Consider the following 15684-nt stretch of genomic DNA (forward strand, 5'->3'; position numbering starts at 1 on the left):
TTATTCTTATGAGTTGGCGTTCTGAACTATCCAAAAAATAATTAATTTAAACATTTAAATTTAAACCTAATGTAACTTTACACAAATGATGCCCATATGTTTATGTTCAAGTTATTTTGAATTCCACAATCGCCGACATTATAATGGGAAACGCAAGAATATGAAAAAAATATATATAAATGACCTTTTTCTTTCAACAAATTGCGTATGTCTCAACTTTTTAAAGGTAGTGTTTGTATCTCCAAAGTTCAGGTAGATTTTGATTTCGACAATGTTTGCTTTAATATTATCAAACAGCGGCAATTTTCGGGACCAATTCTATATTTAATCCTCCGTGAAAACACATTGATAATATTTTACAAAAATTCATTTACAAGGGCATTGGTTGTCAAATTCATGTTCACCGGTTTTACTCAAATTCTCATATTTTATCTATAACAGACTGAAACGTATATCAAAATTATAAAAAGTCTAAAATAAACGATTCACATGGCATGGGCCAGATGATATATAAATTTTAGTGTAGACAACATCTAATTTAATATCGAGTTGACCTCCGAAGGCTGCCGACGGTCATATAAATGATACAAACATAGATATAGATATAAATAGATATTGAACTCGTGCAATTGGATTTTTCTAGGTCTGTTTAATTTTATATTATGGGTAAAAAATATATGTTAATCATCGGTTTTACCTGTATAAGAATGAGGTTTTGCGGATCAAATCAGTCAATCAAATGATTTACCTTTGTTTCACTTTCAATGAAATTCTTTTCCTTTTAATGACTGAACTAGCATAATTCATGCGTAATCCATCTCTAGCTAAGGGGTTGAGTTGAAGGTTACATGAATACAGAATCAATGAGGTCGAATTATTCACTTGTAAGTGAATAATTTATCATTGATGTTTCTTAACTTATTTTGACAAAATTGAAACACACTGGCTTCTAAAAGCGAATTATCATTTCACTATTTCACTTGTATTAATGATTGAACCAAACAATATCATATTGTAAATTTTTTATATATCTCGTACTTAGTGCCCCTTTAAACCTATTTAAAAGATTTTGATAACCTGTCATGTGAATATGTGAAAATAAAATGGTCACCTTTGCAATGGAAACAGGAAACAGATGAAAACAAATTACAAAAAGTTCCAAATCAATTAAGCATTACAAAAACGTTGCATTTCATGGACGGCTGTGAAATTAAAAAAAAAATATCAAAATTTACTGCTTTCACGATAAAAATTACATGTTAAGGGTTGACATTTGCAATTAGTTGAACTCATTCTTGGTCGTATTCTGTCTTTTTTTTGCACTTTCAAATCCTCACAACAGTCCTCAAAACTCACATAAAACACTTATAAGGTTTGATAGGCTTATATGTTAAGATGTGGATAAATACTTTATGTATGCATGGGGTATAATTTTATATAATAGAGTATTTTGAGGATCCCGTAGAGGAAACGGGTGATAAATAAAAAGAAAGGAAACACGGGTAATATCATAGTGAATAAAAATAGACATGAATGCAAAGTCTTTATTCATTTACAGATATAGTGATGATGTCCTGTCACCCAATAGCTTACATTCCGATGAGTGGTTTCATCTTTTATATAATTAATAACCTGAAATAACAAATCGAAACTAGACAAACAGGTCTTCATCGTCATGTTCATACTAGAATCTATAACACACGTAATAGTTATATTTTCCAATTGTCAATGTCCCATTTCGAGGTCATAGAAACTCTGGCACCGTCGTGTGGCGATTGCACATCCCAGTTAATACGTTACGCTCAAGCATGTTAACACAATGCAGACGCCGTTAATAGGGGTGTAAAGATTTCAAGACAATATTGGGTATCAAAGTCAAGCCGAAAAAAAAGTGTTTCGAAGTTCTGTGTCGTCACCAGAAGGCGTCACTGTCAATAACATTTCCTTTCAATACGTCATAGTTATTTAGACTCTTTTATAAGACTTCTTCATTGTTGTAAAAAGCAATCTGCAGTTATTTTTATCCCCCAGTGTTGTGTTATATCTTAACAAGAACTTTTTATCTTCTTTTTACTATTAAACTAAGCGACTGCCTGACTGAGCATACCTATATTAACGTCACACGCATTGCTGAATTCCATTCTAAGCTGTGACCCCGTATGTACTGAAAAATATTTGCTGTAGAAAAGTACTACCGTATTTGTGGATCAACAAATAAATGATATGATTAATCTGAACAGCCCATTCTAGACGTTTCAGAATTTTAAATATATCCACGTTTGCGGATATAGTTAGTTTTAAACATTTTTCTTATTCTAAGCACAATAAAAAGTCTTGCAATAAGCTTAATAAATTATTAGGGTGTGCACAGCACTCCACTAAAGCTTGAGTTTGTTCACCCGGGGACTGACAAAAGTAATATTTTACAGCAATACGAAATGATTAACATAAGTTTCCATGATTATAATAACGTAACATATTTATTTTCATCAGAAATATTTGTATTGCAGTGTTTTTCAAACGTCAGTAGAGTCAGTGTTGTAGATGTTTCTGGTGTCATCTTTTTCAAGATTGTCATACATTTGTTCTTCAAGAGGACATAGAAAACAAAGCAGTTTATACCTAATTTGATTTGCTTATGTTTCCTGATTTGACAACCTGAATTGAACTCACTGAAAAATGTCGAGGGTAAGCAAACAATTATCCATAAATTTTTATACCAAACGTTTCAAAGGAGTTAAACGCGATGGAGTTTTAACAGACATAATTAATCATAAAAGGATTACAGAAAAAGACTGTATTGTATCTCTGAAAGATGTCAGGTCAACAGATAAGTTGGTAGTAAACGGTATAACAGTACGAAACGAGTCAAGTAATTGTTTTTCTTTAATGTCGAAAAATCAATAATACACGTTATCATTAAAGAAGCTCAATACGAACTTGACGACTGTAATATTGGTACAAAAAAGCTTAAATTTGGTCAAGTTATTCCCAGCTCTGTAAAAGGAGGTTTTGTAAAATGAACAGATATAGAAAATGGGGCACAATGTTTCGATATCTTGAACTGTGAGTCTGTTTTTCCTTTCAGAACTAGCCTAGGCCGCTTTAAAGTGCGCTTATTTACTGACAAAACAGTACAGGGTGCTTTCATTGTAGTTTGACCAGCTCTCCTACATATCAATGTGGAGATCGTCAAAAATCTTTAAATGACCAAATATATTATAAATGTGCTGCTTTTGGACATTTAGCTAATACATTTGGTCCGAGTACACAGTTATTTCGTAGTGCATTTCTTTTAGACAATAAATGAAAATTAAAAAAATCCCACCTGCGCTTTCTCAATAATATTTTTACAGTGTGTTGTACTACTTTTGGGACAAATTATATCAAAATTATAGAAAACTTCATCGGCTCTAACTCAAAATATGGACAATTTATTTAAGGAGGTCTTCAAATCTTTTGACAGCTTCCGAAGTGCTAATTTTTAACATTTTTCAGCTGGACCAAATCACTACTTTACTTTAAAATTCATGACCCAATTTTTTTTACAGTGTCATTTCACCCCCCTTCTTGCTATTTGAGTCATAAAACATGGAGAAATAAATTTGGAAGGGGTATAAAAAAAAATGGCAAGTAGCACACTGTCCACACTAGGGACTACATTTGTGGACAACGAAAATCAAAGGACGATAACTGTGTACTCGGACCATTTCCGAAGATGGTCAAAACACACAACCAATACTGTGAATGGGTTTATTGGCGCAATAAATTCTACCAGACTTGGTGAAACTAATACAAATTTAATAAATGCTTCAAAATCAGGTGCCCATTGTTAAAATTTCAAACACAGTATAGACCTTGCAACTCAGAAGACAGACAGTCATAACATGTATAAAGTAGACAAAGTTGCTATTTGTCTCAGGAATAATGACATAAGTTAACATAAGGATGATAGTGACCAAAATAATTTACGTGTGATAAAAGCAGTAGCTTAAGTGAAGTCCGCATATCCAGAGTATCATATTGGTCTTTGTATCATCATACCACACAAAGGTGACAATGTACAAGTAAACAGACTAAATAAATCGGCAATAAATGTGAACAAGTTTATCAGAGAAAGTTTTATTATGATTTGGAGAAAAACTGTTTTACAGAAACATAACGATCATCAGATCTGTAATTGACAAAGCAGAAAACAGCTGTGTGCATTTAAGTTAAAAATTATAAACAGAAAACTAAGCGAGTTCTTTCTTTCTTTAAAACCGTGCGCATATACTTCACACAAACACACTGACAGACCCACAACGTCCATGTAAGAGAAGCGACGGTACAACAACACCTACCTCCGCGGATTGAATGAGTTAGCGGTCCAATACTGAACCTTAAATAGCTTAACTCAAAATATTTAAAAACCAAAGAAAGGAAAGATGTGATGAAAACGTATTTTCAGTATAAAGTCTATGATAGACTGTTAAGTTCGATCAATTCTCAAATCTGTTTTATTAATTAACAAGAGGCTGTCGATGACAGCAAACCGGATTTTCCTGCAGAGGTCGCACCCTGAAGAGTTGAGCAAGTATGGACACAACATTTAAGCTTAAAACAGCTTTGAATTTGGATTGTGATTGAATATTTAAAATAGATTATTATCTAATTAATAATGAAAATGACATTTGCAAATCTGAACCCCAAACAAGATCATGTAAAAAATAAACATTAACACACACAACACAAATAAAATACCACATAACAACTATGACATCTACCTTCATAACACACACGACTTAAAAAAAATAGTTCTAAAGAAATTTTAACAACTAATGATTGAAATTAATTGAACAGAATCCATATACTATTGTTAAAATTGAATAAGTTTGAGTTATTTCCCTATGAACAGAAATATGGTTTTACTAATAAAGCAAACATAGTTCTCTAAAATTAGATATCATTCAAACACTAAAAATAGTTCTCTAAAATTAGATATTATGTTACACAATGTATATCTATTTTCAAATTATAATCAAATATAATCAATAGTTCCAAATATTTTGTCTTTCATTTGTCACAAACTAATATAGATGTGCAACTTATCTATCAATGTCAACAACTTTATCTACACAATGTAATGTAATAAAATATATCATTTAATAAAAATAGATCATTATCTAATTAAAGGAGTTCACTACATCAAATGAATTATATATATAGCATTCAGAAAATTAATTTATACAGAATAACAAACAAACCTACCACAAAATACTTCAAACAATTTACAAAAGAAAAAAAATCCGAAATACCATTTATCATTAATACAATGTCTTTTAAGAATCTTATTTCTCTTTGTAAAGAAATTGAGTAATTCATCAAAAATTGAATTCTTGGGAAAGGGCTATAACTCAACAATGAGAAAAGCTAACACCGTGAAAATTGAACTTGACCGTCATTTAGTTACAGGAAACAACATATCTAAATTTGTCAAAGCGTTTCATGTTAATGAATGGACACTGTTTGGCAGCCGCCTGTCCGCCGTACATCCCCAAATCAATAACCGATTTTCCTTCGAAAATCCGGTAAATAAAATGAGCTTAACAATAGCAGCAATAAACATGAACGGATAAAAAATCACAAAAATAAAACGTGCGTTAGTATTTAACTGGATTGTTTCGGAAAATATAGACCTAGTTTGTTTACAGGGAAACACATTGTACACAAGATGAAACTTGGCTTTGGAACAAGGAATGGAAAGAAAATAGGGGAGGGGTAGGGGTGAAAATTTCTGGAATTGGAATACAATTTTTCCAGAGGTGTGGGGATTCTATAAAGAAAAGATTGTACACACAGTTTCGAAATCACGATGATTTATAATAACGGTAAACTAGAAACTGGTGAAATTAAAAATAACGTATTTGTTCACCCTAAATAATGTTTTCAAAAAGGATTTAAATAAAAGTACCTGAAAAACTGAAATGACTTGTATTCAGACGATAGCACATGCCATTATAAAATCTTCTGAAGAGATTTCAAAAAGACAGCAAACTAGATATGGATCTTTCCTATCAAAATAAGGATTCAGGTTTAAGGGAACTAAAAATTGGATCTCGGACTAAAAATTAGATCACGGACGAAAAGGGGTGAAGACAAAGAAAAGTCGACTAAATACTTTTTTTTAATCTGGAAAAATGGTAAGAAAAAATTATGACAGCCTGAAAAACAGAAAAAAGGTTACTATAAATGGGACATTAACTCTATCACGAATGAAAAAGTTAAATTGTGGTTTTTATGCGTAACCTGTTACCACGAAAGGCTAAGCCAAAACATCGGGCGAAGAACTTTGTCAGTTTATAATAAAGAAGGTAAGTAAAGTCGACAAATTAATGATACATAGAGATAATAATATTTGCCAAGTAGAAAAGTACTTAAATTACTTAAACAATGTAAAACAGAACAGATCATCTGGCTTAGATGGTATAATTTCAGGTTTTTATATTTAATACTAGGACATACTAGAAGACGATTTCTTTTGTGTACTACAAGAAATCTTAAATGGTATTTTATTGAGTAATTATCAGCATAACAGTGTATTAACCTTACTTCATAAAGGAGGAAAAAGGAGAAATGTAAAAAAAAAAAAAAAAAAGAATTGGAGACCGCTTACTTTACTTAATTTTGATTATAGAATTATTTCAAATATTTTACCTGAAATTCTAAAACATCATTACCAAAAATTATTCATACAGATAAAAGGTAGACATATAAGTGGAGCTAACTGAATGATTCAGGATATTTTAATAATATATTGACGATGAAGATAAAAAAAGAATTATTTTATTTTTTGACCAACAAAAAACGTTTGATAGGGTTGAATGAGAATGGATTGAGTTTATCCTGGAGAATTTTGAATTTTGGGGGAAATTTAGAGCGTGGATCAAAAGGATGTTATTAAATGATACTTCGTGTATTAACACCAATAATTTGTATCTAGATACTTTTCGATTACTTGCACAACTAGACAATGATGTCATATAGTGCCTCTTTTCTATATCATACAGAATGAATCCATGGAATATTCAATAAGGAGTAACATTGATGTAGAAGGTTAACAATTAAGAGAGTGAATGACTTTATAGAAACTAAACTATGTATGTTTGTAGATGACATTAAGGTATTAAATAAGAAGGAACAATCTATAAACAAGTACTTCAAGATTTTGTCTTTGTAATAAAAAAGCTTCTGGTTCTATAATAAATATTGACAAAACAAAAGGCTTAGTTTTAGAGGCTTCTTAAAAAATAAGTATTGAATTTGAGAAAATCAAATGGATCACACGTAATGTTAAAATATTAGGTGTGTGCCATGGTTATGAAATATATAAAGATAATATATGGAGATAAACAATTGACAAAGTTAAAAATTGTATACATGCATGAAAAAGTAGGAATCATACATTTACAGGTAAAACACTTACAGGTTTTTTTAAAAATTTTATACATGCTCTCTATTCTTGCGAGATTGAAATACGAGGAGTTAAAGATAAATATACTAAACATGCTTAAGTGATAAATATTATAATTTGGAAACGTATATGGGACGGGAAAATTAAACAGGTATTCAGAAATGTCTACAGTTTGCATGAAATAAAAGGGGAATGGGTATGGATCTGTTTTAGTTGATTTTAGTCTCTGATGTATGATTTTTTATTATTAATTGTTTTTGGCTTTTAACGAGCTGTCAGTAACTGCGAGTACTCTCAAAGCTTACTTTCTTTAATTTGATCTGTTGATACTATTTGTAATGCTTTTTTGTTATTTAATGTTTACTTATTCGGGGTTATATCTGGTCTATATACCAGCTTTGATAAGTGTTTGGTATTACTATAAATTTTCACTTCTTCGAACCATGAACATCAAAATTATTTATTTTGTAAATATATTTCCTTTCTTCTTTTAAACTGTATACTTAACAACAAAATTATTTTCATTTACCTGTGTATGATATTATTGTGAATGGCGGATTTTTGTTAAAGGTTATTGTTGTTTTCTGAAATTGTATAACATTTCACAGCGGTATAATACTGTTACTTTAATTATTCATCCCTTATTTTATTTTATTGATTTTGTATTTACATTGTATCATGGATCAAATTTATTCGTTCAGTGTCTGTTCACTTGTGCTAATATGTCTTTTGATTGAGTTAAGCCATTTCAATTTATATTTTATAGTGTGTCTTTCTATGTTGTGATGTTACACCATTGTTTCAGATAAGGGTGAAGGTTTGGTACCATTAAAACGTTTAAACCCGCTGCAATTGTTTTCACCAGTCCTAAGTCAGGAATCTGATGTTCAGTAGTTGTCGTTTGTTGATGTGGTTCATACGTGTTTCTCATTTCTCGTTTTTTATATGGATAAGACCGTTGGTTTTCCCGTTTGAATGGTTTTACACTATAAAATTGAGAATGGAAATGGGGAATGTGTCAAAGAGACAACAACCCGACCATAGAACAGACAACAGCAGAAGGTCACCAACAGGTCTTCAATGCAGCGAGAAATTCCCGCACCCGGAGGCGTCCTTCAGCTGGCCCCTAAACAAATATATATACTAGTTCAGTGATAATGAACGCCAAACTAAACTCCAAATTGTACACAAGTAACTAAAATTAAAAATCATACAAGACTAACAAAGGCTAGAGGCTCCTGACTTGGGACAGGCGCAAAAATGCGGCGGGGTTAAACATGTTTATGAGATCTCAACCCTCCCCCTATACCTCTAGCCAATGTAGAAAAGTAAACGCATAACAATACGCACATTAAAATTCAGTTCAAGAGAAGTCCGAGTCTGATGTCAGAAGATGTAACCAAAGAAAATAAACAAAATGACAATAATACATAAATAACAACAGACTACTAGCAGTTAACTGACATGCCAGCTCCAGACTTCAATTAAACTGATTGAAAGATTATGTCTTCATCATATGAATATCAGGCACAATCCTTCCCGTTAGGGGTTTAGTATCATACCATCATAACATATATGAGAAGAACATAACCCGTGTCATGCCAACAACTGGTTTTTAAATAAATGTGTTTAGTGCCGATGCAAAGACCCTATAAGTAATTTTTGGGGCCCTTTATAGCTTGCTGTGCGGTGTGAGCCAAGGCTCCGTGTTGAAGACCATACTTATAATGGTCTTCTTTTATAAATTGTGACTTGGATGGAGAGTTGTCTAATTGGCACTCATACCACATCTTCTTATATCTATATATGGTAAAGATAGATATGTTCATAAAAAGATTAACAAATAACACTTTTATATTGCTTACTAAAAAATAAAACTATCAAATGGAAACTGCCATATTTATCAAAATGACAAAAACATAGAAACCTTGCAACACATATTTTATTACTTATAGTAAATTAAAGGTTATTTTAAACAAGCTTCAAGAAATACTAATTAATAAAACATATGAATATATAATCCTAAATATCAGCACAGCTATGTTAAATCTGCAAATTTGCGGAAACAAATTTTGTTCTTCCCTCGCTGGAATTCGAACCCATGCTATTCAGATATCAAAACAACACCGACTGCACTGTGTCAAGCGCTCTAGACCACTCGGCAACCTACACTGAACAAAAACTCAGCTTTCGGCGGCCTAGTGTTACCTTCTTGTCAGTAGAATCTAGAGTTGTAACACAGTACATGATATATTAGGCATGAAGATATAACAGTTTTTATCATCGTGGAGCTAACACAAAAAAAAAAAAAATGGTAAAAATTAAACGTATTGACAACATCTGTTTTATAGTCAATTTGTGACACAGATCCAGAATTGAAGGTTACACACTACATTTATACCAAAACATAAACATGATTAGACAATGTCGGATTTTAAAAGGCATATTAAGATTATAAACTATACTATATATCAAACGCTAAGCCATCAAATACATGAATGATTTTAACTAACATGATTAAGAAAAAGCCATATAACATGGTCCGTTTATAAATTTGAAATTATAAAGAAACTTAGGTTTCAACTCCCGCATGCAAAGCTGGCCTAAGATTGATTTGACTATCTTGATACATTTCACCTTACTCACATATATCTGTATCTCAACTATGACTATCAGTCCTTTAGGATATCATCAGCTCAGTATTCAGTAATAAAATGATTTATAATATACCTTTATTAATTGTCAAGTATTTATTTAAGAATGTTACAACTCCTTTAGGTGTCAGACCACCAATTCACTTGCTTCAATTTAGGACGTATGTAAAAGTAGCCCTTCTATGACCAAACAAGTTCTTTTGATGTCATTGTTTACTTTAAATTACAAACAAGTTTTCAGAAATGAAACTTTTGGTGATGAAAGAGAAATATATGTAGACCATTTGAGCCAAAAATTAATTTTCCATTAGTTTGTATCAAAAATGGAAAATTAATGTGATCCATAGTATACTTTTTTAAGATTTCCAGAAACCCAGGGGTTATTTTTAGAATTACGGTAGTATCTCATTACAAGCCTTTACAATTGGTATGTAGAAAGGTGATACATGTTCAATTTGTGATATAACAGGTTTCTATGCAGTTCAACTTAAAGTAAAACATTTTGTAAATGTGAAAATTGCTCAATTTTTATTGAATAGATAGAGATTGAAAATTAGAACGTAGAAAGGGGATACATGAACAATTCCGAATATTTCTTGTTTCTACACATGTCCTATGCAGTTAAAATTAAGGTAAATTATTTAGAAAGCTGTAAAAATTTATAAATTGGGTTGAATAGATAGATATTTGAAATTGGTAGTCTGAGACCTTTAGGCAAAGTTGACCTATGATTCGAATATGAAATTAAGATCCTTTTTGGACATATATACCTGGGTAAGGTTATTATCTTTTTCTTGATTTCTTTTCCAACTACAGTTTGGAAAAAAAAATCATTTTATGGTAATCTTGTGTTGTTGTCTGATGGCTTTTACTGTACAACTTTCCATCTTTATTAATCTTTAAAGTTTTTAAGCAGAAACAATCCCGTCCTCCGATTATTAGACTAAAATCCAATAAAAATAAGGACAAACCAATTTGTGTCACATTTATTTTTCGGAGTGGGGTATACTGTTTTTTCATGATCTTAATGATTTTAGTAAAATAATGCTATAGCCAGAGAAAACAATAATTCTGCATACTTCATTTAAATTTGTTAAAATATAATCCTTTTTCTGTGAAAAATTGTCACAAAACAAAAGAAAATACTAAGCACCCTATTTGGTGAAGTGAATTAATCCTAGTCTCTATGATGAGTTCAACTATTTACAGAGTGTTTTTTTTTTAAGTAATCATTCTTTTATTTCATGCTTCGTGCATGTACGGTAGTATTTATATAATGTAACGTTTATATCTAGATTAATGAGTATGAATTCACTTTACAATTGAACCGTTAGGAGTGGATATAACTAATCACGACCGAAAAGAATATCCTACTTCAAATTGCTCGGTAAAATGGGATAAAATTTCCAGCATTTTTTTCCACAAAATAATATTTTTCACGGTATATAAGTCAGATAATGCATATTTTGGGCTGTCATGATTGCCCAAAAGAAAGACCTCCATATGGGTGGTCCTTCATTTGATAAATCCTCAAACCACATTTAATTATTTTACCTTTAAAATCTGTGTCGCACATTTCCAGAACAATGTCCCATCGGTATCGATTTTCAATACCTGGTTGTTCAAGTGCAGGTCCAATATATAAAGATGCGTTTGTTTGCTGAAGACGAGAAAGCCATTGCATCAAGAAGTAGTTTCCTGTTTCCCGTGAATACTTTTTTCCTGTAAACAAATCAAAAGTAAAATAACAAAAATACCGAACTCCGGGGAAAATTCAAAACGGAAAGTCCGTAATCGAAACGTCTTTTTACCATATTTTGAATTCACTACGAGTCTATAATTTAAAACATATTATATCACAACCTGTAACTAGATAGGGGCTTCGTTGCCCGATTGATCTAAGTGGTAAAATTACTTCATCTCTGACCTGTTAACACTTCAAGCTCCCACCTTGATTGACCAGGACTGTCATTTTTCCGACAAAAGCTCGATGTTTCTCTCCCTGCACTAATAAAAACCGATTACAATGAAATAACCAAATAATGCTAAAAGATGCGTTTAACACCAATACATCAATCAATCAATTAATCAATCAACCAATGTTGAAGTATATATTTAATTTGAAAACTTACATCACACATTACACATTTCATAATCAACATTTATATGGTCATGAATGCCTATATATATATCAATATATTTATACTGTCTCTACATCCAGATTGTAAAACAAAAAATGCACGTGGCTATCAATAAAATTCCCAGTGCAATGCCATAAAAATGACATACCTGTTTTAGATTAACTAAAATACTGTGAGGTCAACAGCGAACGGGGAGAGCCTTTTCACTCTCTTTTTCCCGTGACATTACCTGAAAAACTTAAAACCTTATCTATGCGGTAAATAAAAAAGTCAAAAATTTGATTTAGTACATTTCGATAAGCATAATCACAATCTAAAAAATTCTAACCACTTGAACCCGTTCAGAAACAACCAGGACAATCACACAAGCAATTTGAAAAAATCCCGTGAAGTTCGCGAACTATTTTGGATAAAAAGACATCTTCTTTTTTATATTCAAACAGATCATCCTCTAGGTCTCAAGGACAAAATATTGGAACAGGGAAACATATCTAAAACGTCTATCGATGTCATTCATTTTGTCGATAAACGACTAAGAAATAACAGGTCTCATGGTAAACGCAAAAACCGTAATCTACGTATTAAACGTCGTATAAATTATAAACTTATAAAAAATAATGGTAGACTTCAATCATTATGCAAACTGGGTCATATACCAAAAGGTAAATTATATGATATTTATCTGGAGTGTGATGAAATTTCATCTTCAGTCCGTTGTATGAATACATCCGTATTATTACAGCTTAAAGACGCTCTGTCTGCCTACTGTAAAAACTGGTGTAAACGTCAAAATCTGATTAAAAATTTCTAGACAGTTATTGGATAAAATTGTGAATACTGTTGATATTCGCATATCTCATTTTGAAAACAATTCTGAAATTAATAATAGGGCCCATGATATTCCCATTTCTAGAATCAAAAATAAACTCCAAGTACTCGCAAAGCGGTATGTGTTTGTACCGGCAGACGAAGCAGCCAATTGTGTAGTGGTGGAGTAACGCATATACTACACAGAAGTTCTCCAAAACGAAATTATCAATTCTTCTACATTTAGATCCGTACGCTCTACAGAGAGTCAAAATGTAAACATGCATATCACTGCCACAACCCAGCTTAAAGCCTCTTCCGAACATTTGAAAGTCCCGACTATGTACATGGTTACCTACCTAAACTACACAAACAACCATTTAAATGTTCTCGTCATCTCCGCATCTAGTAAGTGTTCTACTACTTATCTGTCAGTGCTTCTAACTATCTCCCTTACTACTATCAAAGAACTTGTTATTAACGTTTGTAATAAAGCTTATGAAAATAATGCTATTAATTGTTTTTGGAATATTAAAAATACCTTAGAGGTTTTAGATAATATACGTGCTTTTGATGGTCTTTTTAGTTCTGTTGACAGTTATGATTTTTCTACTCTCTACACTACACTTCAACACAATCTGATCAAGAAAAAGTCATTGTAACATTTGGTTGATACACTCAACAATACCTACCGTTATCTTGATGATATTTTTTCGTTAAATAATCCAGAGTTCTATTAATGTACAATCGCATATTTACACAAAGGAACTTACTTTAAACAAATCTAAAATAAACAGCAGAAGCTGTCCTTTTCTGGATTTAGACATTAAAATTTCTAAAGGGATACTCCATATTAAAATTAACGACAAAAGAGACGATTTTTCATTCCTTATTGTTAATTTTCCTTTTTTAGACAGGGATGTATCTTTGGCTTTATCATACGGTGTCTTTGGTTGCACTTTGTAAATACAGCTGTTTCTGAAACCACGCCTCTTTTGGGGAGATATATAATATTCATAGATAATTAATTCTGTTTACGTACTGGTTCCCAGTTATGATCTCTATGTTTCATCTCGTAGAGACATAACTTGGGAATGTTACCAGTAGATATACATATGCATATCGGTCAAATTGAAATCTGTGGAAACCATAAAGTCAAGGTTGGGGTAGTAAAGAATTTTAGTGTAATTTTAAACTCTTAGAAGTTCGGGCATATAAACGTTGAAAATATGCCGCACAGCCCTATATTTTGACCTTTGAAAAAAATAGTAGTGCATCTGAACTTTCCATTCTAGGATATAATTTTTTTCAAAACTTCATAGTAAAAGTGGTACAGTTTTAGCCGTAAAACGAGTTCCTATGGGAAATTGCATTGTCGATTTTACAGAAATGCAACCTATATTGGGTGAAAAAAGAGAACATACAGAATTTCACCAAATCTGGTTTATCTCAGAGATTTTAATGAAATTTACTCAAATATGAAGTTTTATAAATATTTCATGAAGATTGAGAAAATACTGGGCCTTAACTATGATGACTCAGCATAAATTCACAGTTTACAGTATGCATAGTTTACTTAAAGCCCTGAATACAAAATAAATTCATAATATATGCATATTTGTAATTTGCATTGTTTAGAAGTGCTTATATTTACTCTTCGTTATCAATCACTGATAATTATTAAGTCATATTATATTGTACTAAAAGCGCGGAAATCATTATATGATCCGTGTAAACTGGTCGAATCTTTTAACAAACTTATTAGTAAAGGTTATCTTTTCATTGTTATAACTAGATCTTTGAATATTGTTTACATTGGCACAAATATCGATTTTCCCATCAAAAAATTAACACATAACTAAATTTGTATTCTTTTCAAATGTTTTTTTGGGATGTATAAATACACATTCACGTTCATGTTTATGTAGAGATTACTTTATCAATATATAACATTACACATATTTATTAAAAGTTTAAATCCTAACCATCCTACTGCCTGTCGATACTTTTATTTTGGCATAGCACAATTCATGTCTTCTTTGACTGTCCATGATGTTGAAACACTAATTCCCTTGGATGTGTTTCAGTTGATTTTAGTCTCTGATGCATGAATTATTATTATTATTAATTGTTTTTGGCTTTTATCTAGCTTTCAGTAACTGCGAGTACTCTCAAATCATACTTTCGTGTTAATCTGACCTGTTGATACAATTTGTTATGCATTTTTGTTATTAATTGTTTACTTTATTTGTGTTATATTTCGTGTCAATATTTTTGATTTTTACAACATTTGAAAAGTATTTAGTATGACAATACATTTTCACTTCTGTTCTCGTACTATGTACAACAAATTCATTTATTTTGACAAAAAAATATTTCCGTACTGCATGTACTCCTTACAACAAAAATTATTGGTATTTACCTTTGTACGTTGGATACAAAACACAATTGATTTCTCCTATTCGTTCTTTATAACGTTTTGTCTCGTAAAAAAAATTGCAACATGTTTTTTTGTAAAATCTTTTGTGTGTGTAATGTACAGTACTAGCCCATCTTACAAATTTAGCTAACACACATCCACACCCCTATGGTCAAGTCAAATGATGTTCCAAAAGCTGAAAATATTACC

General features: G+C 31.3%; 1 protein-coding gene across 1 annotated transcript in view; it reads right to left on the minus strand.

Moving 5' to 3' along the window:
- LOC127726717 (uncharacterized) overlaps positions 1-15684 on the minus strand; it is a 55672-nt gene that overhangs the window by 17506 nt on the left and 22482 nt on the right. The window contains exon 4 of the mRNA XM_052234190.1: positions 11662-11829. Coding sequence (XP_052090150.1) covers positions 11662-11829 — 168 coding nt within the window. The remainder of the gene's footprint in view (positions 1-11661; positions 11830-15684) is intronic.

This window comes from Mytilus californianus, unplaced genomic scaffold, assembly GCF_021869535.1.
Source record: "Mytilus californianus isolate M0D057914Y unplaced genomic scaffold, xbMytCali1.0.p SCAF_18, whole genome shotgun sequence".
Lineage (NCBI taxonomy): Eukaryota > Metazoa > Mollusca > Bivalvia > Mytilida > Mytilidae > Mytilus > Mytilus californianus.